The following is a 23,359-nucleotide window of genomic DNA, read 5'->3' on the forward strand; positions in this document are numbered from 1 at the left end:
TATATAACACCTAAATTCGAACGCTTCTTTAGGTTTTGCTTCTAAGACTGCAAACAGATATTTCAAAACATTTTTTACGTGTACTAGAAGCGTCATCCATGGTCACACTTAATTATAACTACCACTTACCGTGATGACAAGCTCAATTCTATTCGTTAGTAATTTTCGAAATACACCTGTCTTAACCTGCATCTCTCTTAATTCTAGTAATAACCGTAAAGGCAAGTCGCTCAAATGTCGCGTATGCACGCCACGCACAAAAAATTCTAGCGAAATTTAATTTTGGGCCGATAGCAGGCCAAACATCTCAAATGTACAAGGGCCAAAAGATCCTAAAAACAGAAAAGTCTCAAAAAGGCTAGCTGTCGGAACTTATCTAAAAGACCCTGTTGATAACTGATATTCTCCTCTCGAAAAATGCCGTTAGTTTTCGCATTAAGAATCGAGGCATATAAAATGGCCTTTAAGCCGTTTTGATCCGCTTTTATGCTCTTTAAATCTAAATCCTATTGAGGACCTTCCGTGAATTTTTTGGCAGCTGCCTGAAGACTGAAAATTTCGGTCAAAAAGGAAATTTCTGATCTTGAGGGGGGTTCATCCAGCGCAGAGAAATTAAATGATAGCTCATTTTTGCTTAAATTAAGGAAGCGATGCATTCTTTCACCGTGAAAAGTTTGTTGTTTGGTTCAAGAAGAAAGGATTTTTTTTTAGCAGCAAAAATAGGTCACACACGTTTCTCTTAATTTAGGCGACGTACCGTGCTTATTAATATATATATATATATATATATATATATATATATATATATATACTTCCTGTATATTTATAAACAAACTTGTTGGCAGCTCTAAAAACAATTCCTGTTTGTTTGTCTGGGTTAGAGCATACGTGCTGCAAGTATTTGCCAGATCAATTATTGAAACAAATCTCTAGCTATTACTAAGCTAAGTCATCCTGCCATCATAATCTAATTACTGCAGAACTGAGTAGCTTTTAGGCGAAACGATGTGAGAGGTGATTTTGATATTTTTTCACTGAAACTCAATAGACACCATTGAGATTTTTTTGCAAAGACTGAAACAGATGATGGTCCAATGGTGGAAGAAAATTGCCTATTCAAGTCGTGTCAATTGTCGCCGCCTAGCTAAAGATATATATGGTCTAGCAGTGGAAGAGGACAGCTTTTCTGTGTACCATTTCCGGTCAATTGATTAACTTATTATAATTTTGTTAGTTATTGGTAGCGGAAGGCCAAATCAATCGTTTTGTGAGGCAGCAATTACTAATAAAACACGATTCCTACTTTTAGAATAAATTTAAATTAAAATATTTAATGCGGCGTCAATTTGGTATTGTGAAGAATATTTTCACGTTTTCTCTTCAATTTGAACATTATTATTGTATGAGGTCTATCACCTGTGATCAACTGTTTTCAAAATGGTTCCACTGTGTTTCTGTGAGCTTCGCGGACGGAACTACGATCGAGTAAATTATTTTGCGTCAATTCGTCTGGCACCCAAACATCGAGTTTCTTTTTGTAGCAGACGCCTTTCAAACCATTCAATAGTAGGTGTTTAGTTCCTTAACGACGTCATGGCTATTCGTTCGCGTATCGGTCTTGCTCAGCTTCCACGATAATTTCATCAACTTTTCTCGTAGTTGCTCGCTCACTCACTACGAAAACTATCCCTAACATTGAAATTTTCTCAATGACAGCGAAAAGACCATCTTTGAACCGTCTATATCGGTAACGTGTCTTTACTAAAAACACCATATTTTTTTTAAGCCTGGACAGTATTTGTGCTCTGTTCCTTATACAGTTCTAAAATGCAATTTTTGCAGAGTATTCTTACTTGTCTGCTCTGCCTTGAGTCTGAGCAAAGGTATTTCAACGATATTAGCAAGTATACTACTTGCGAATCTCAGCCATCAAACAACGCCAACACCGACCCGACTCATATTATCTAGCATACGTGACTTTGAAGCAGTCTAACTAAAAAACGGTCAGTACCTTTTCGATGTCCCAGTGTTTTGCCCATCTAATTTCTCAGTTTTATTCAAATTTTTAATGAACTCTACCCGACACGTACAACCAAATGTAAAGCGTTTTTTTCCCTATAAGACAAAATACAGTACCTGTAATACTAAACGTAAACCTCTGATAAAAATATATTCGTTTCCCTACGAATAAGTCGTGGACACTCCTTTCAATATACAAAAACAGACACTTAATGTGAACATAGATTCAAAGCGATTGTTAGCTTTACGCTTCTTTGAACTAATGCTTAGCGCCCGCTACTGAGTAAAAAAAGAAGTAATTAAGCAAAATATTTTCTTTACTCACACAGGTTATGCCGGATTTTTATACCATCGGCTGAACTTTTAGCGAGCTAGCGAAATGTCTCACGATAACCCCTTTGTTTCATCGAAACCACACGACATCAACAAGGCCTGGTGATACTCTTAATACGTTTGCATTCTAAATTGTGAATCGCATACGTACCGGCCGCCGAACCTATCGACGAACCTAAACAAAGAGCACATGTTAGGAGACCCGAGAGCAAGCCGTAAGTTCCGACGTCGTCCGGATAATGCAATTTTGTGAGGCAATAGCGAAGAGCATCTAGAAAGGCCGGTATGTATATAGCGCCAACGCCCACGCCTGCAGAAAAACAAAAATCAATTGAAAACTCACGCTTTTGTACACTATGCTACATACAAATAAATATGCACAATATGTTATATATATATATATATATATATATATATATATATATATGTATGTACAATTTTTAATTTCACATGGAACCTGCCTTTTTCTATAGAATAGACATCATAGTTGATTTTCGATAAGCAGCTCGGTATTTCTCGTAGGAAAACAAAAGTTACGGAATAATTGCAATACGCCCGTCCCGAAAAATAATATTTAGAGCTTTCACTTGGCCATTTCACAAGGAACTAATCAAGCAGAGAGGAATACCGATGCTATGTAACCATAGCCTAACATTAATGTGGCTGGATTGTAAAAATTAGATGTATAACTCTGCTTTTTGCTACGCAGTAATGCACTCCAGGGCAATGCTAGCTGTTCTCCAACAGACGTTTTGCCAACTGTATAGGTATATTTCTCTAATATTGTTTACCTAAATGTACAGAATGGATTAAATATGAATACTTGAGTTTTTTTTCTTTGTTCGTCGAACAAAAAAAAACTTAAACTTTCTTTTCGATTATATGCAAACGCGTTGGCTGAGTTCTGATTGCATTTCTAACCTAAAAAAAACTGCGCGATAATTGTAGGCACTATCGATGAGCTAAACATAGTCTCGTAATAAAACGATGAAAGACCAGAAACCGAAAATGCGACCGCGCAGAAGAACGTCCCTGCAACGCAGACCAAACGAGGCCTTTCCAGGGATGAAGCCAGTAGGCCCCAGAGCGGTGAAAATATACTCTGGGTTAATGCGCATGGGATGAACATTATTCCCATCCACGCTGGTGACAGATTAAACTACGAAACGAACAAGAACGAAACGTTAGTGTTAACGCCGAATGGTAGTGAAAGGCGAAGCATCGTGCATGACTTTCGTGTTCAGTCATACGAGCTGACATAATTTATCCGTCTTTGTTCCACCTAGGTCGAATGTTACTGAGTGGTACTACCATGATGATCTGCCTATGCGATAATCTCAAATTTAGGCCATGTTAGGCATAGCTAAGCGTCTGCCTACACACATTGCTAATACGTATCGTTATAGATAGCTTGGTTTGAGCGAAACTGGATAAGAAGGTTCCATTCGCTTAGATAGTAATAATGTGTGATATAAAAGATAAATAGACTTACATTTTGTCTTTAAATTTCAATTAACTTATTTCCCAGAAGAAAAAGCTCCCATCTCACTTTTCCAGAATTACATTGATGTTGGTATGAATTTGCTAAAAAAAAAAGTGTCTCGAAATTGTTCGAATTTTAATTCTTAATTGATGTTCAAATATTGCAGAAACAGAAAATGTTTGTTGCCGATCACCTGTTGTAGATGTACAGACAGTGTGGCATCATTAAAGCCAATCATCATAAGTCCAATGAAAAAAAGCAAAGAGTTTCCGGTCACTCGAGGCTTCTGGAGGATTATCCAAAGACTGAGGTTTTTCCAGCTCCCAGAATTAGATGAAGTAGGAAACAAATATCGACACATGATCCCTAGAAGTCAACACCAAACAAACCCTCGTTGAATGTACAAGTATACACGCGTTTTATTATTCTCAGAAAAACTTATAACAGATAACTTCCCCAAGCAGGTGCTGGTATTCACAAAGCCTGACCGGTGATAGATTCGTAGGCCGATAACAACGATTTTAAGCTAGAACAATCATATTTTGGCGAACTAAATAATCCTTACTTTAACAATTGTAAAATGCTGGTAGAGCTGAGAGCGTGTTTTGAAGAGTTTTTTTTTTACAAAAAAAAAATCTGCATTTCTAGTATAGAAGTAATTCAAGAGAAATCTTCTGATTAGTAGCCGACCTAGCAGCGCGAGACTTCCGCCAAAAATCAGGAACGTCGCGCAGAATCCGAGATAATGGAATAAAAGTCCTCCAAAGAATGGGCCAGCGATCAGGCCGGCGCTAAATGCAGCTTCTATCACAGGAATGAGTTGACCAAGTAGGGAAGGAAAGTCAGCACCGAGAAGGGTGAAGTAGCACGTCATTGATGCCGAATTACCTAAAACGTCCTCATTTATTATTACTTGCATGATGTTGTACACTGGACCTCATCTTGCAACAACTAGCTCTTCAGTCAGCGACTCACCAAGCGATTGCATGGTACGTAAGACAAGTGAAGTTCCGAAAAAGATAAACGATTGACGAAGAAACACAACAAAGCCAAATGCAGCACTAAAAAATCCATCCATCAACAGCCCAATCCATAGAAGTGAGCGAGGTTGAATTCGCTGGTGAGAAAGAGCCCAGCCAAATAGCGGAGATGACACGAACATCACTAGCTGATAGACACCCATCACGATGCCAACATGCGTCGGTGTATTCTCCTATAAGCGAATGAACTTAACTTTAAGTCATTTATATATTCAAAAAGGCTCAACTTACCCTTCGCACATATTTAGTTGGCTGTGTATAAGATACGTTTAAGATATTCCTGTGCAAACATATTTAAATAGAGGAAAAAGGGCATTCGATACAGGTCGCAATTGTATTCTACGTACCCTTTCAAATGCTTCGTTAGGGTAGAACGGTGCAATAAGTGAAAATCCAGCACCCTGAATAAAACTGGCAGTTGTCAGGAGACCGACCTCGGTAATCACTCGACCCTTCATGACTCAAATTTAGCCTGAAGTTGAATCGCGTACATGAAAATGTGACAATGTTTCATGTATACATAAATAAAGTCTACTGACTAGACTTGTTGCTACTAACGAGTGTCTTCAAACTGTTTGATTTGTTCAATAAATGCGGTTGATCTGACGAGGGACTGCTTCTGTGCCTGACTTGCAATTAGAAAAAGTAAGCAACAGCACTAGATTACGCGTCTAGGCGTTCATGTATGGGACACCGATCGAGCCGATTTCGAACACTGTTTGTGAGGAAGCTTCTCTCAGGTGAGACCGTTGTCGATTTCACAGATACGAAGAACGCCATATTACACTCCTTCGACAAAACCGAAACACATGATTGATAGACGCTTCGGGGCTAATCACAACTAACCAAAGCTCAAATACGCGTGTGGCTAAATAGCAGAGTTCCAATGATGTACCGTTCTAATCAGGGTGTAGCTAAACGGATTATAGATGATGAACTCGTCCAGCACATCGGTTTACGATAATCCTTTATCGGGCGGATATATGAGGGTGTCTCTACCAAGATGCAATATACTTCCGCTGATATTTAATTAGTAAATGATGCTCTCTTGCTGACACACTTGCGTTATCGCTACCCTATGCTTATAAGCATGATTGCTTAATACTTAATGACAAAACAAATCCACAGCTCAGCTGTTGTTCCTGCACAAGGTTTCGACACCGTTTGTCTGGCCTTTCTTAAAGCCCTATTATGGTAGGGTGCTCAATAGAGGCAATCTAGAGGGGTCAAACAGGGGAAGGAATTACGACTATATAACTTGCATCCCTGATTCCCCGGATTTTTACGGAGGAAGAAAGGTGCGTCTTCGCCAAGATTCAGATAGCTTCGCACTCCTCCGATTATCCCAAGCACGCTCACATATAACCAGGGTTATGGTGTATGTGCTTATTATATAAACGAATCTCCTTGATGCACGATTTTCGAACGCTTTCCATTTGGAGACGATTTTCTCAGAACGTATTGTAGGAATGATCTGTAATGTGTAGAACGGCCAACATTCGTTTCAAATTATTTTTCCGTCGTGAAAATTTAATGAAAAAAAAAAAGATTTCACCAGTAACGTTATTTATGCTGGCCTCCTGCATCCTTGTGGAGTCGTGCACTTACTGAAACCAACAGATCCTGCGTGTTCCGAGTACACGTCACTTATTCAAGATCGTGCGTTCGCAAACGTGTGCCGTTGTTAGTTCTTCATAGAAGTTGTTTCCATGTAAGTAAATTCTGTCATAGAAACGTTTGGGCCAAGCTTTTCCTTAGCCATTTTACACACACATAGCCCACAGTAAGAGCTAATAGTGTAAACATTAAGAGCATAACACGTAAATATTACTTAGACAGGACCATAAACGCCTTACTATTCTCGTCTTTGTTGCACCCCAGTCCGTCAATAAATCTGTGGGTTCTCAAGAACATCCTTAGTGTCTGAAACAATGAATTGTTCGTACTATCAAAAAAACAAATAACGAAATATTTTATTAAATCTCTGCATGTCATATTGTAAGTTAATAGAACGATTCTAAATAGAACAACGGCCGACTAACTCGATGTAACTATTCCCTGTGGAGCACTTGTATAAATAACATATCATTTGTTGTTAAACATTTTATCTAACACAGGCTGTAATACAAACATTAATTAATTTTATATCGTCTGTTACTGGCAGAGCGCGATAGGAGATTTGACTGACTGACTGACTGACTGACTGACAGAATTCGCGAACATATAGGCTTTTTCTCGCGCCTGCAGTACAATAACAAAACTTAGTAATTTCTCATGCTAAGTTGAGACCGTTCATAAGTTGTTTATGCTCACATTTGTTTCTGGTAGCCTTGACGTTTAGTTTCTATCTAATACGTCGACGGGCGCATCCGCGTTTAGATAGCCTCATTAGGCTGGCTTAGAGAATCCAGGCGTCGACTATAGAGCCATTTGCTCAGACGATCGTACATCGAAGAACTGAAAAACGAACGTATCGTTCCAGACGAAAAGAACATAATTTGAGACACTGAAAAAAAATCATGTTTCTGTTGGAAATTGCTTGGGCCCCGTTGCGGCCAACAAAGCGAGCTTCAATTCAGTGGATAAAACAAATTTCCCTACAGAGAACTTAGATTTAATGGCCGTACTAGTAGCGACGAGACGCAGACTTTTTTTCCGTTTTTCTTACCCTTAATAGTTGGTAGCACAGAAGTCGGCTGTAGAAATTCGTTGACACTTGCAAGCCTCTGAGCTGGCTTCCCACGCAATGGCAGTTACCTAGTTAGTTTATAAATTCGAATAAAGTTTGTACTTGTACTCATCATTGATCCATAGCTGTACGACTGAATAAGTTTCAATGTGCTTGCATAGTCTTTTTGTCTTCAGCTCAAGTTTATTGGTCATTGATAGATGGAATTAACAGATTCTGACAGTGGGCCATAAGATCTGTATTGCAACTGGTATGCGCGATATGAATTTGACTTTGTACTATCATACAAACACCTGACCCATCTGACTTGCATAGGAAAATCGGTCCCATTCTCTAGATAAATAATGTCGTATCGCATCAAACTATGTATGTGTAATGCACGATGCTCTCTGGTCACACACATAGCAGCTAACATAACAGTAATATGTATACATGCGATTATTGTAACAACAAAATGTGTGTTTCTACATGCACCGCATGAGTTACAGGCAAGAATGGACATTCGTGTAAATTACGCCCGGATGCTTTCACCTTCCCACATGCGGACACGTACATAATTGAGTTAAGCAGAATGCTTTCAGCAGTGCTACATGTGCAAACGTCGAGCATTTTGTTTGTTGCTTAGCCGAAGGGCCCAACATATACTTGAATCAAACTACGAGAAACAATAGCTAGGTTTGCTTTGCCGCATGTGGTTTACAACCCATTTATGTTTCTAGAAAAACGCCCGCTGTCGCCCTCAGTGGAAAAGTCAAATGACATCAGAACGTCTCGAAGAGCTGTGCGAATCTAGCGCTACCACGCAGGGAAGGGCTGCTAGTTATATACAGAACGACATTTAGAAGTTTTCACGACCACGCAACAACATGGACCGCTACATTGTTACGTTATCGTGAATATGGTTACATGCAACGCTGTAAAACGGAACTAACTTAGTGGCCGTATTGACTCCATACCGTTAGCCAGTCACCCAATGAACATCATCATAATTGCAGTAACGGCCGAACGATGGTGCTGGGGACACCTGACACTGGACCTACGTTACCTATAGTTGCCTTCGTAAATAATTAAATGGATTTATTAACAAAGGCGCACCATCTAAAGAGGCACTATGCGTATGAGGGCGTATTTAGTTTGTAGTATCTGAGATTCACTCACCGTTAAACTTCGATTACGTTCTATTGTACCCACTGTTTCATTTTGTAAGAGCAGATAGAGTACTTTCTACTAGTTGTATCTACCCTATCCAACTGATTGTTCAGCAAAACCAGTTAGTTGGGGTCCAATTAGTGTAGGCGAAAATTGCCAATGGACTTATTGGATGTTGAAGCGACATGTAATGTAAAAGAACATTCGCCTGGATTTTATTTCGGTACTCATTCAGTAAAAACAATAGTCTTTTTTTTTCTTCAAAACCGACAGGAAAAGCTTCAGGGTAGGGAAAATGCAATACGATTATGATAATCCAAGTTTTACGTCATCGTCTTTCCACTGAAGGATACTATTTGTTTTCAAAATCACAACATCTTTTAAGCACTTTTTCCTTAAATATGTGTGTACGCTTGCGTTAACTAACTGCAATAAATATTTCGCTTATTGGCAAATCATTGTGTTGTAAATTTTGTTTATTTATCGAGGGTCCATTCAAATCTAAAACATACAGCATGGCATTTTCAGATATTTCTGGCGCCGCCAGTCTCATTTGCTTCACCCGGACGTCTTTGCTTTTCAAACAATACGAATAAGGAAAAACCGTTAAACTACCGCTAAATAGCGCCGGCATAGACGAGTTTTCACTAAAGCCATCCTCGCCAAACAGCATCGTTTGACTGGTTCCAGAAGGAAAGCTCAGTCGAGGATCATCAAGCATTGCAAACCTTAACATACAACTCACGAAAAATACCGTCGGCCATCTAGAACGAATATGGACTCCGACCAAACAATCTCTAAAGTCAGCCAACTCACCGCTATCGCAGATTTGTCAACCCGTAAAATAAGACCGTTGAAACCGGTCTCAGCGTCATGGCTGGATAGTTCGTTGCGTGGCTACATTGATTTCTCCGTTCTGCGGTGCAGTAATACGAGTGTAGCAAACATGCGAGAAAGGGAAAGAACTCAGCTTGATAATATTACAGCGGTCACCATCAGTGTCTGTATGAGCCGTCCGACATAATGATGGCCGCGCTACGTGTTGACGCCTTACTTCGCGAGGGATGGAAACATTGTCCGGGTGATACATTTTCAATCGACAGATGTTGATCGTGGTGACGGCGACTAGACTAAGAAAATAATAGATATGATGCAAAACACTTGTATCAAAGAAGGTCAAGTAGCTATTTACTCGTTATGTTTTGTCTAACCAATTGTAGGAGACAATATAAAGGATGCGAATAAACAACAATAGTATCCTAAAAATACATAGCTATTCTCTTAGGGTCAAAGCTGCTTAGGTAACGACCAGTTGCATTGCGTTAGGGAAGATTAAATTGGTGTTAATAGATTTTTTTTGTAAACATTTGTTTGTACTTCCGAGACCCAACCAGTCTGAAATCTGTGTTCCGGCTTTAAGTCGTCAACTAGCTATACGGAAAACCCAATTTCGACTAAAGGCGGTGCCAGCCCGGTCCAAACAAATAGACCTTTCGGAGTTAACTAGTATTGCAGCTCTCCGTAGACGTTATTGTTTTGTGCCGTTTATATAGACGGCAAACATTGTGCTAGGGACGCTTCTCAATGAGGGATAGAGGGATTTGTGATTATTCCTATGTATATTTCCTTACTCCTATCGTTTTTCTGTACAGTAAACATGCAACGAGTAAATCGTCAGTAAATACGAGCTGTCAACACAAAAACAGAGATAATGGTGATTGGGGAATTGCTCGTCACGCGAGGATAAACCGCGGTTGAATCAATTTAGTGTCAATGTAACGTAGCATCGACACAACTTTTGAACAGAAATACACGCTTTTTAGTCACCGTTTACCTATCGTTATTAGTAACCAGCTGATCTTCTGTCGCGGTCGAGAACTGTAGTACTGCATCGCGTATCGGGTCAACTAGAACTTCGCTACTCATTGCTTTACCTCGTGTAGAGTAAGCGAATTCTAGCAGCTGGCTGAAGGCTATGATGTACTAAATTTGCTCTCCTAAATTTGCACTCACTAAAATTGCAGAATTTCATATTTGAAAAGGGAAGAAGCAGATCATACTGTATAAAAAAGAAAAACAAAACTACAGAGCAGAAGTGTCCACGATAAATTTGATAGTAGACTAAAATCAAGCTATTTCGAGAACGGTTCATCCTCTGGCTAAAATGCGCCATTTAGACTCTGTGCATATAACATGCATACAGCTGCTTTTCAGAACGTCAGTCAATCTGAAGAAGTTTCAACATATCAAGATAGAGTCGTCCAGAAGTCACATATCGGCGAGGCGCGTAGAGAACCGTTCCCAGAGTACAAACATGTGAAATGTGTTCAGATTCACGTAACATACGACATCTAGTGCTAGGAGTGGGATCAGAGTTCGGATGATGAAGTTTTTCAATATTTTAGGCAGTTCACAGGTAACCTCTCAGGAGATACATGGTTACAAATTAATAGAAATCCTTTCAGGCTAGATGTAGTAAGAAGGAAATTGCCACTCAAACCTGGTGACATATGATCGTGTCGCATAGCTTCCTTGCACATACGCTAATGCTTTTGGCTGTCATTTCATTCCATGTAGCTAAAGCACGTATAGTCGACACGTTTTGGCGCGATAATGGTGCACAGCAGTGGTAAAATATATTCATTTCAGTACGAGCTCATCTCAGAATGTAATAACATGCCGGAGCGCAGCAGGGTATTTGCGTATAAACCACTCATAGGCGTCACTTATTTAGAACGTTGTAAATCAACGCTACAAAAATCGAAAAAACCTTCATATGGTAAAAAAAAACAATAATTTAGCCAGACGAAGGAGGTGTTGTCAGATTGGTAAGGGCCTTCATGCTTGTGGCATTGCATTCATATTACATCAACTTCGATCAGGGCTAATTATCTCAAGTACCCAGGAAAAGATAGATTAAAACACGCAAGATATACATGGAATTTCAGACACCTCAAATTTCAGAAGTGAGCGAGCTCTTCGTTCCGATGTAGATTTTGTAGAATCGATCTACATGGCAAATGATAATAACATTAAATGTTAAGCTTATATCATCTTATATGCCTATTTTCACGCGAGGGTTTTTCACTGGGAATTAGTTCCGGGCCCTTCAATCTACTGATTTATGATAGATAGCATTTAGGAGATTTCTCTCCCTCAGTATCGAAAGTATATTCGGATAGCGGCACTAGTAATAGTTACGGCTTTCCATTCAATGGATGAAAAATCATGTTAGGATATGCGGGAAGATAAAAAAAAAAAGCAATAGCACAGACTATTTCGTAGCTCTAGTGGTCATCTAGTGTGGTCCGTGCGACCGTGTGTGATAGTTAAGTCGATGCGAAGCATATACGACTAGGTAGCATGAACTCTACCCTCTCTAATTTATATGATTAATATGGGTTCATTTATTATTACAAATACTTCTTCGAATTGCATGCCACTTACTCGCACATATGTATGATATTAGCTGATAAAGTAACTTATAATTGGGGAGCTATTTAGGGGCGTACGACGAGTTTCGCATCTATATTCGAAACACTTGGGATGAAATGTTGCCGCGCTTGGCAGGTTTAAATTAGCATAGCTAATTTGGTAGTTAAAGAAGATTCACAGTATATTATACGTACTATAATTACAGAAACACCACAGAATAAATGCGTCTGTGATAAATTTGATAGCAAACTAAAATGTAGTAATTTCGGGAACAGTATATCCTCTAACTGGGATACGCCAAGAATTTAGTTTCCGCATGTGCGACATGCATGTAGCTGCCCTCCAAGGCGAAGGGTTGATGGCTGAGTCGTCATGTATAAGTTGAGATGGCGAAGGTGGTAGGGGACATCAGTGTCGGTCGGTCGGTGACTATGGCAGCGAGCTCGAAAATAATCGTTCGTAGTTCCTCATAGCTAACGTTTAAAATGTTTAGAAAGCGCCGTTTTGACCGTGGCTATCAACCTCTCTACAAAACCAATTTTGCCAAGTGACACGGGGCCAGTTGAACAACTACTTAACCCTACGTTGCGTACTGTTGAATCTTGGGTCGAATGTCGCTACCCACTTTAGTCAGCTTGGTCTTAGACGCCACACTGTAGCCAAAGTATGTTGATAAAAAGCTCTGTAAAGCCATGTGTAGACACTGCCCATATGAGGTCTGGATGGATTTGCTGAGTGCTACGGCAAGTCATCAGCTACGTTCTCACGAGTCTTCGTATCACACAAATAGATGCCATTTGATACGAATAAAACTAACTCTCTGACTTGTTCTATCGGCAGCAGTGTCTGTCTATCAGACTATGCATCTGTATAGTGTTGTTTTGACCATTTATTAAGCTCGATAATAATGACGAAGCTGCAACCAAAATATGCATTAGTATGGTGACGACGTTCAGGGGCAGGCTCAGCGAGACGCGATAAAACCATGAGGTTTGTCTCGTTGTAGCTGAACTGCGGGCATCTCGACAGCTTCGCGTTGGCACGCATAGGCCGTCTTCGTCAGTAAATAGTGTGAAGCCTATGGCTTACTAGATGGTCGCTCATTGCCTCTCATTTCATCCGTGAAGTACTCCTACGAAGTACACCTAATTAGCTGCTTTTCTGTAGAACTAAGACGTCAGGAATTGAAAGATGGAGATGACAAACGCAGATGGATATGAACTTGCTCAAGATGCGAAGCTCCGTTTCGAGCCTGCTTGAACGGTTGGAATCGAAAGGTGCTTCTGCTGATATGACAGGAGCCACGATCAGTTCAAGCTCCATAGCGAGTGGCGCAAAGTTCTGTTGGGTGACGATTTGGAGTCTTTCGTACGATCCGTCGTCCTCTGGTTCGTCCAACCAGCCTGGTGTGGACCACCATTATTGATCTGCACTTAGCTCCACTGCTGACAACCCTCTCGTGACCTGAAAAGGTCAGTGGTATCGTGAATACCTAGCACATGATGCCATTCTTCAGGCGACAACTGCGATCACCGCCACTCAATTATAGTCGAGGGCTTTTTATCGACTAGGCTGCTTATTAGTGCATCAATGGTAGGCCGTGCAGTAGAAGATTTGGTCGACCGCCACACTCAAACACTCGGTAAATCCCCGGAGTCTGACGGAACTGAGAGCAATCAGTCTCTCCGAACGCAGAAACGTGATTTCCCTGTACGATGTAAGACAAGACTTCGCCATTATCAATGAATATGCAATACATTTAAAGTTGAAACAGTTTCAAGGTAAGGTGCTACGACATTGGCAGACTCACTCGACAAATACGTGAGGACCGCATGAGTAAACTGTTTTGACGCATGTACTAGTCGCTCCTTAAACGAGGGATACGAAATTGGAGATGATCGTTTGTCGTTTGGGAACCAAACGGTGCCGAGTAAATTTAGAATAGTCTCCTCTATTAAACATGTGTCGACCAACGTACTACCACGTGCCTTAAGGTTCCTCAAAATTACCGGCTCCATATTCCTAGCTGCATATCTATCGAACCAAGGCATGTGATTGCCTTGTCGATTTAGCGATTAGCTTCGTCTACTGTGCCGAAGCTACACACCCTGACATCAGGGTACGTAAAGTCCCTGAGATGGTACGTGTCTGTTGACGATGTCGTGCAGTGTTGCTTATGGTGACGGTCGAAATTCTCTTTCACGTCTAAAATTAGCGTACCTTATCTTTTTCTAAAGCTTGCTACCGAAACCAAAGTAGAGGGCGGCCGTTTTCAGTGAAATTGATTATCAGGTCATCACGCTCGAGGGATGTCAACAGAAACAGCTAACGTTTTTATGTAAGCGAAAATGAATCATTCGTCTAATCAGGTTCGAATCCACATTCGATCCAAGTAGCATGTACGTTCAATGATGCTTGGCTCTTGAGAGTGATCATTCCTCATGAAGAACATGATCTTATTATAGTATCATTAAAATGTTGCGGTATTGCGTTATACTGCTCTGTTTTGAGAAGATAATCGACGGTGCCGAGGTTATTAGCCAACTGTACGATGGAAAACAGCTTTAAGATAACTATTTGGCATGGGAAACCATCACAAACAAGGCCTTGCACCAATCGCCTCGGCACGTCGGTCCAGCTGATAACGATCCTTCCGTTTTTGGACCTTTCCGATCAGTTTTTGGAAACGTTCGACGTCATTAACTGGCTTAGACAGAGATACGGCTAAACAACTGTATGAACGTGGGGCCCTTTTACCCTTACCAAATGCGACGTGCATGCCGCCATAATTCAAAACATAATGCTGAACCGGCTTTCGGTCGCTACCGCTTCGTCGGTGCCAGACAAGGGGGCGTATCGACGCCCGATATCGTGTAATTGGTCGATACTAACTAATAGCGACAGGGCTTCGGAGAACGTGATTTCGAGGTAGGCTTTATCGGTCAACTGATAATTACTACGCTCTGTTCGGTAATCGAAATATACCTGAAAGTATTCCATACACAGTCATATTTTGTGGTGGGGCATCGTAACTTATCTTCACGGGTTCTCCTGCTACTGGTACTTCGATGACCGCTCCTGAAGGTTGGTCTTATAATAGATCTGGCAGAACTTGATGCTCAAGTAGATTGTCCGTTGAAGTTTAAGCTTCCTGAATTGATCGAAAGAGATCAAAAAGTTCTTTTGATCTCAGTTAAATATTTGGATTATAACCGCTGCTAGCCTAACGCTTGTATTGCTTGATTGTACAGAGGCAGCCAAACGTTCTAATGTGCTGCTCTCATAGGCACCTTGCGACTCCTTGCAATTCTACCCGATCGGTTCTCTGTTGTGATTGCGTGTAATGTTTTTTAAAAAATACTTACTTTCAGTGGTGGAACGGGAAGATTACTCTAAGGATTTTTATCAATTAACTTGCTTATCATCGCTGGTGTTAAATTCCGTAGTTAGTGGATAATTTTGGTGCTGCTCAAGCAGTGTAGCTCGTTGTTATTCTGGGAGTGATAAAAATTGAGCATTTTGTAGTGAACATGATTACTGAACTTTGCTTAAATCAGTACTTATGTGATCTACGTTATGTGTCTATGTTTAACTGGTTTATTTATTCGAATAAATCCTTGGCTAGCAGGGTCGATACGATGAGCTCAAGCGACAATGCCATGCTTCCTATGAAACCCATCCATTCTTGCCAGCGCAAACCGGGAATTATTTGTAACAGTTGGTGTCACGAACGTAAACACGCCGCCCGTGCACGAAGTCCGACGGATCGGAATACGAAGCTGACAAAATGCTTCTGCACAGATGCTATGATGGCCAACGCGGATGGCGATACTATTGGTACAACTGCAATTGCACCCAGCGTGACCTGCTATGCTGGTTGTTACATTCTAGGAACGCATCCCCGTATAGTGATGCCGATTTTGACACATAAGGCTCGGAACGTGAATTCCACGATACGCTGCACGGTCAGAATGCCATTTGGCATATCAGACATTGCATCTACCTTCTGTTTAATCAAAAAGTATCGCTGCTCGTAAGTAACCTCAGTCTTGCATTGAGATGGACGATTGTTCATGTCACTGAAGTGGAAGCACGGCACTGGCTAATGTTGCCTTCGTGGCGTAGGAGCCATATATAGCCTAAAGAGTGCTGCGCAGTGAGGAAGGAGGCCACGTCTAAGGACACTGTCGCTGTTGCCGCGAATCGGTCGACAACCCTTGCTAGTCGCTGGTATGATGCTACTTATGAACTAGTGTTGCTTGTAGTCAGTAAACCGCTATAGATACGAAAATAGGGACTTATGTGAAAATGCTAGTCAGCTCAAGTGGAGCTGTAATACCAGTAATCAGGTTTTGCTGTTGGCGAGAGCTATTTACGAACTCGAATATAGCCAGCTCAGGCGCAGCACCGCGTACAAGCGATTCATAAGAAAGTGGATATTGCCACAGCTGGACACCTAGGTCCTGCATCGACGTCACTGAACCCTGCATCTGACATAGTGAGCTCCGAGATCCGTTGGTGGTTCACGCGGTTGGAACGTGTATTGACCCTTTTGCTCTCGATGTTGACACAGCCATCGCCGTTGTCGAGAGAATCTCACCCCACTTCGCGGTTCGCTGTGGGTTTGCCACATAGCAGTTCTAGCAACGCCACCAAACAAATACCCCGGCCGTTGTAGTGCGTTGTTTAATATAGTCGACAGACAAGTTGGGACCAGGGACGAGGATTGAGTACCGTCTTAGGCTAAAGTCTGACCTGCAATTGATTAGCAAGGCTTATGTCTAGCACTGAGTTTGGCTGGCCGGCTATTATCATAATTCATCGTAACGAGGTGCGTTAAGCAGCTGGCGGAAGTTCGAAATATATTGTTCAAGACGTTTACTGCACACTTCGCTTTCTCGTTCTGTATCAGCTTCATCAAGACCCCGACGAACTTGAATATGATAATCGAGCGCGTCGATAGTAATCCGGCAAGCTTTGACGGTTTCAAGCAATTTCTTTTTCCTTTCGGTTTTTCGATTTGCAACAAACCTAATCCGTAGTTTAGTTTTCTTCCCACAGAGAATGCTCTACCCTGGGTGACAACAACCCATCGTTTGAAGTTTGGTGCTTTATGATAGATAAGCCCTTTCGAGGCCCGTTGCTGAACTGTGTTATGAATGCTGTGAATGGTTCCATACGATTCACTAAGATGCCTCACCGCAATAAATAGATATGTTCTTATCTCTTTCACAATTTTGTACACAATTACGTTATTAAAAGGTCAAACACAACGTTCTGTACCTTTTGTGAAGCAGGATATGAAGTTCGGTAGTGGATTATTATCGTCGGGCGCGATAGCAAAGCGTGAAACGTGACAGTGAGACGCCACTGTTGATATTGTTATCTTCTGTTAGACGCAGTGAAGGGTAGACGAGAGTCGGTGATTAACAAGGTCACTATATGGACAAACTTTCCGTCCGTTAACACACGTACGATTTGCGTATCAATCCTGAAACCGTAACACTAAACTATAAAAGTCCGATAGATGATCGTCAGTAAATTTAGGACAACTGGGTCATCTAACGCTTAAAGCAACGATAAATCACTGTTCTAATGAAAGCAGTCCCTTACTAGGGTCTAGGCAATTCTAAGTTCGCTATTACCAGTCTCTTCGTATTTTGTATGGATATCGCTGACAGAGGTCGCTCTAGGCAGCGTTAAGCAGACGGATTCGTAGCTTGATGAAGACGATGGCGCGCAACAATTGTTCTTCATTACACATAGAGAGCTTAACATGTTGACAAGGAATAGAATATGACTTGGCTTTAGGCCAAATATTCGCTTTAACAGTTGTCGTATGATGATTGTGATTGTTGTTTGTGACTGATCATGATCACTACATTAAGAGCATTGTATTCCGTTGCCTTTGACGAGGAAGAACGATGGTTAAACAACAATAAATTACTCTGTACAAGGAAAGCATGTTACGACTTACTAAGTATTATCAAATATGGGTTTTGTTGTTGAAATATTGTAACACTATGTGAAACATAGGTATAACACGAATGATGTGCTTAAGTAAAGAAACATATAAAACAAGCTTACCGTGTACCTGAGTTCAAAGAAACGTTTTTCATGCTATAAGCTTATTGGTATTGCGTTCAATACATTATGTTTAATTCGTTGTTTTTTTGGCCAATACAACAAAATCCTATCCTCCGAACGATTCAGTCAGGTGGAGTGGTCCTCCAACCGGAAAAGGAACGTTTCTCTGCATAGCCAAATTTCTCTTCACTTTTGCTCGATCGTAGAACAACTTGTCAATGGATGCGCTCAGCTGTTAGTTTACCCGGAACTTAAACTTACTCTCGCCACATTGTCGAGCCTTTGGACAGGTGAGGGTTGATGAGTGATTAAATGCTGGTTATCAAGTGAACCAACTCACGATGCATTGCCTTCTCATGGTTTTAATTGAAACAATTAGAAACTTAATACGTCCTGTACGATTAGCTGCTAATATAATTTCAGGACATTTGTTATTAATATTATTGCCGGGGTTAAGAGACGTAATGACAATAATACATGTAATAACTTTTTCTTCGATGATTAGTCCAATAGTAATAAATCTAGGCCTAAGTCTAGATTTGGTCTAGCGCGTACAGATCTTGATTGGTTTATAATCTTTTTAGACGTATCATTTTTGTATAGCTGAAGGATCTATTTGAATATATCGGTGAGCAAATGCCCCGTTAACCATTAGATATACAGGAGTAGAATAAAACCCGTAAAATAAACTAATCAGGCATAACTGACTTTTAACTCCAAAACATCTATAGTTATCTAATCATACCTAATCGTAATACCGGTTCCACGCATTCGACCAAGCTAATAACTTATTCTGTTTCAAACTTACTTCTACTTACGCCCGCGTACAAATTAGCTAATGAACTATTATAGAAATAACAATTAACAGCTTTTAAATTTCATGATAACAAGCGCTAAATGCAAATACAATACAGATCTAGATGGGGGGGAATAATTAGCGTATAATTTATGTCTAACTCTAAATAGCTGCAAAAATCGCTAAAAGTTTCGAAGTGGAAAAGGCTACAGATTGTTGCACAGAAGTGAATGTTTACTGTTGCATAACGGTTTCTGGGAGAAACATTACCAAAGGTAACTTGACCATTGACAGTATCTTATTTGCTAAGACTATTAGCAGTGTGTTCTTTTAAAACAATCGTTTCGGGCAGAGCTCATAGCTTATAGTCTCTGTGTTCGTATCAAATACAAGACAGTAAGCAACCTTGTTAGTCGTTTGCCTTTACCACTAGCAAAGAAAGCATTACAGTTTAATTTATAAGATTTTACCAATACCTGGCACTAACTAGCCAAAGGGCCCATACGGGGATTCCATCGACTATTTTTTTGGTGCATGCGTCAGACACCGAAAAACCCGATTCCGAAATATTCTGGAGAGGCTGCATATTGAGCTATAACTATTTTATTAGGCGAACGGTATATAGATAAACGCTGACCTGTAGGCCCCAAAGAACCGGGACAAATACATGACAAGTAACACGAAACAATGATAAAGTAGGCATGTCGGATAGCCGTAAACAAGCTACTGCTAATTTTTTGAAAGTGTCTACCACTGACAACATTTATAGTCGCCAAGTCTTTTTTTTTTTAATTAACACAGATGTGCATAAATGAGCTCTGACATCAAACAAAATGAATCCAAGCGGAAAATCAGATCACAGTGGATGCATTTATGGATGGATTCAGTGGATGGACCTATCTATATGGTCAAGGTGAGGCTATACTCGCTCCGTAAAAGATGCCTTCATCCAATAGTCATTTGTTACTGCTGATATATAAAATACACAAGCCCATGTAGACCTAAAACCCACTCAAGCAGATTTTTGGTAACGACTTAAAGTATCTTAGTTCTGCCTAACAGGTCCGTTAGCACAGTAATCAGTGAGGGAAAATCGTCAAACTTAAAGTATTTTATCCAGAGCTAAAGGAGGTAAAACTTGAGTAACTTCAAGCGACAAAGCGTATGTGGAACTTAAGTGAGACTAGCACAATTCTACTGCTATATATAGTGCCTGCGCACTATAGCAATTCGACTACAATGCGATTCAATATTCGGAGGCATAATAATTACACCGTAGTTCTAGTGGCGGTACAACGATAACTTATTTTTTACATTCAAAAAACTAAGCACCTTATTTGTGTAAATTAATCAAACTCTAGTTACGGTAACAGATCTTGTCCAATGGCAAGTTCGTAGTCCATGAAGATAGCATCCCCGATGATTTAGAACTTTGGAGTCTTCGCTCTTATTTCCGCCGGGCACATATGAATCGATACTAACTTATCAATTACGCATTTGTTAATAAAGTTTTTATTACGAGTGTATACGGCCGCTAAACATGTAGAGACTATACTTATTTTAGCTTACAAAGTACTTAGGTTAGTATGAACAATTCCCAGGGGATGGAGGAGAAGGCTGCGTGACAGCTATAGCTGGTGGATTTCAATGCCAAACGGGAACCGTAGTTTGGGATTTTGACTTTGTCGTTAGAAATGTCATTATCAGTTTGACACGTAAAACATTCTGTATTCTAAAAAAACAATTACGACAACTCTCACAAAGTGAGTAGGATATTTCAAGAACTTCCCACCGCGGCGCTTGTGTTAGCCTACAATAGTCGTCAAAGCTTCAACAACGTTCAGACAGAAAAAGTGACTTAAGAAGGATGCAAGTTAGCCAATAGAAACGTTTGCTTCATAGCGGATGTTCTATGCATCCCAATGATTATCGTGCGCTTATGGATAAGCATGTAAAAAAAAGCTGAAAGTAAATATTCTTCTTTTCGCTTAAGTGAAATACAAAGATGCGATGTAGGATACGCTCTTCATGCTCGATAAGCATGAAATTGTTCGATCATTCATCCGTAATAATTCATTATTATGACTCACCAAACCTCCCTCGCCATGTTAACAGAGTGCCTTCTCTCGACTACTACTTAGCTTCTATGTGTAACAAATAAACCTACTTATGGTTTTTGTTTTGCTACAAATTCCCTATTGGAAGTTTGTTCTGGTGTCGGATTTTCAGACGGATGTACAATCGTATTTCGAAATATTGTAAGAAAGCAGAGATAGCAATACGATTATATATATGTTCACGCCAAATGGCATTTTTAGTGCCTTAAGCAGAACCGGCAACGCCTAATTTATGAGCTTGATCCATGTTAAAACGGGGTGCTATAGTTTACTTGAAAACAGAGCCTCTGCTTTGAAGCAAAAGAGGACTTGAGCAGTTTTTCAGGTTTCGTCGAACGTTTGTGCAAGAGCGATACTACTGTGAAGCGAAGCGGATTAACACAACCATTTTAAGACAACCTATTCATGTTTGAAAAAGCTCATTTTCTTGATGAAAAATTTCAAAAGCTGTCCTGATAACACGAACAGCGCACTACTGCAAACAACGCTGCCAGGCTGGATTACAGTTTTTCTCGCAGGAAGCTAAGGGTCAACATTTGCACGCGTGATACGATTCGTTGTCATCCATTAGTGTCGCAGCGCAGCTGTCGCCTGCAATGCAGACATATCGCTCAAGATAATTATTTTCGAAAAGCCTGTAAACTTTAACTCCTTCAAACATTGGTTCGAGTTTCCAAGATGGCGGCTCTTACTGACAGTGTCAATGGTCTCTTAGAGACATTGACCGAACGACCTGGTGGCACCAGTCGCCCTCTTCAAACAGTCTATTAAGAGCCAATCCGTTCGTTTGGCTTGATATCAATCAAGAGTCAAGATCACAATACTTACGGTAGCGTCATCCCTATAAAAAGCTAATTAGGAGTATTTATCTACGCACTTCCACAGTAATTAAGGTTAGTAGCACTCGCTCATTAGCCTGATCGGCCTAGATATGCAAAGGCACGCATAACGGATCCAATCCCGTGCAGGCCAACATAGAAGTGATACCTAATAAATGAAATCTTGAGGAGAAATACGGTCTATTTTTTCATCGACTGTGGCCTGAAGTTACGCAACCAGTCCTGCCAAAATGATCCCACTTCAAGGCACATTACCATCGACATAGAAATTTTCATGAGGTTTTGTCATCGTCTGTGAGCATTCAACAATATGTCTTCAAAAGCAGAAGGTTGACTTGAGTCAGATTTGATCCGAATTTATTGCGAGACTACGAAGCTAAGCGCACGCACCTTACGCCTTCCGAAGTAGTGTCCAGGCTGCCTCCAAAGCGAGAAGCTATGATGCACACCTGGCTTTTGTACTTAGGCTGCTATATAGGACCATTAGCTTTGACCATCTAGAAGCTGAAGTATCGCACAACACATAGATGTACACTATTATAACAAATATACCAACGTTTTAGGGATAAGTTATTCCGTGTTGGCTGCACTATGCAATTGAAGTGAACGGGGCATCCATACTGAATCAAGAAGCCGGTAGACCTAATTGAAGTTATTGATAAGGTTTGTATAGCATATCTGCTTACGAGAGACATTTAGTTTTCGTTTTACGTAATCATACATTTCATGAGTATTTATTTTAAGACCAACTTATTAATGTGACGATGTTCATGATGACAATTTTTGACAGGTTGTTTAGGAACATTACTCCTTCTAACTAGTGTTTTTTTGCTTTAGGTGTTAAACCTGTATGCTGACAGAGTATATTGTCGTTTTGTGCATCGGAGTGTTACCACGCCCTCTAGACTAACTGCTTCGTGAAATGTGTGGGATATCATAAGCGTGTGGCATAAATTGAATTTTGACGATCCTAACCTACATGGCCGTGTAAATGCATTTGAAGGCAGGATCTACAAAAAATATAATTTTTCAATAAAGTTGGGGAAATAAGATCCTCATATCAGTGATTAAATGCGTGATATCTAGTCCAAGTGTAGCTCTATTTTACATAAATTAAATAATTGATCGATTCGAAACTTTGAATGCACGCTCGATCTTGGAATTTTCATAATTCCGCTACAAATATAATAAAATCAGGTATATCATTATGCAGTATCATGCGTCAATATCACATAGCAAGAAGTTTAAAATGTCAACCTTTCAACTTACTCAAATTTCGTACCTGTTTATTTATAGAATGTACAAACACCGAATGGGTTAAATGGAACCGACAGGTTTCTCGATATAGATATAATCGATAGTGACAAGTGTT

At 40.4% G+C, this 23,359-nt stretch overlaps 1 protein-coding gene and 3 long non-coding RNA genes across 13 annotated transcripts in view; 3 read left to right on the forward strand and 1 right to left on the reverse strand.

The window, feature by feature from the left end:
* LOC111247553 (MFS-type transporter SLC18B1-like) overlaps positions 1–17,774 on the reverse strand; it is an 18,240-nt gene extending 466 nt beyond the window's left edge. Inside the window, exons 1-10 of one of the 10 annotated variants that reach the window (XM_086983452.1) lie at positions 9,530–9,820; positions 7,544–7,632; positions 7,189–7,332; positions 6,732–6,798; positions 5,223–5,347; positions 4,811–5,048; positions 4,526–4,723; positions 4,029–4,201; positions 3,274–3,511; positions 2,504–2,662 (exon numbers count right to left, since the gene is read on the reverse strand). In XM_086983452.1, coding sequence (XP_086839578.1) covers positions 2,504–2,662; positions 3,274–3,511; positions 4,029–4,201; positions 4,526–4,723; positions 4,811–5,048; positions 5,223–5,333 — 1,117 coding nt within the window. In that variant the 5' untranslated portion in view covers positions 5,334–5,347; positions 6,732–6,798; positions 7,189–7,332; positions 7,544–7,632; positions 9,530–9,820. Of the gene's footprint in view, positions 1–2,503; positions 2,663–3,273; positions 3,512–4,028; positions 4,202–4,525; positions 4,724–4,810; positions 5,049–5,222; positions 5,348–6,731; positions 6,799–7,188; positions 7,333–7,543; positions 7,633–9,529; positions 9,908–10,547; positions 10,813–17,431 lie in introns of those variants that run through there. The other 9 variants (XR_015323620.1, XM_022798615.2, XM_022798616.2 and 6 more) reach the window with 9 other exon arrangements.
* LOC147756721 (uncharacterized) lies at positions 1,579–2,664 on the forward strand. The gene is made up of 2 exons (XR_015323621.1): positions 1,579–2,003; positions 2,349–2,664. It is a non-coding gene; the product is annotated as an uncharacterized LOC147756721 (long non-coding RNA).
* LOC147756722 (uncharacterized) lies at positions 3,402–5,428 on the forward strand. The gene is made up of 2 exons (XR_015323623.1): positions 3,402–3,535; positions 4,002–5,428. It is a non-coding gene; the product is annotated as an uncharacterized LOC147756722 (long non-coding RNA).
* Positions 10,912–23,047, forward strand: LOC147756723 (uncharacterized). The gene is made up of 3 exons (XR_015323622.1): positions 10,912–11,129; positions 22,551–22,650; positions 22,825–23,047. It is a non-coding gene; the product is annotated as an uncharacterized LOC147756723 (long non-coding RNA).
* The last annotated feature ends 312 nt before the right edge of the window (positions 23,048–23,359 follow it).

Source organism: Varroa destructor, unplaced genomic scaffold, assembly GCF_002443255.2.
Source record: "Varroa destructor unplaced genomic scaffold, Vdes_3.0 BEIS01000003.1, whole genome shotgun sequence".
Taxonomy (NCBI): domain Eukaryota; kingdom Metazoa; phylum Arthropoda; class Arachnida; order Mesostigmata; family Varroidae; genus Varroa; species Varroa destructor.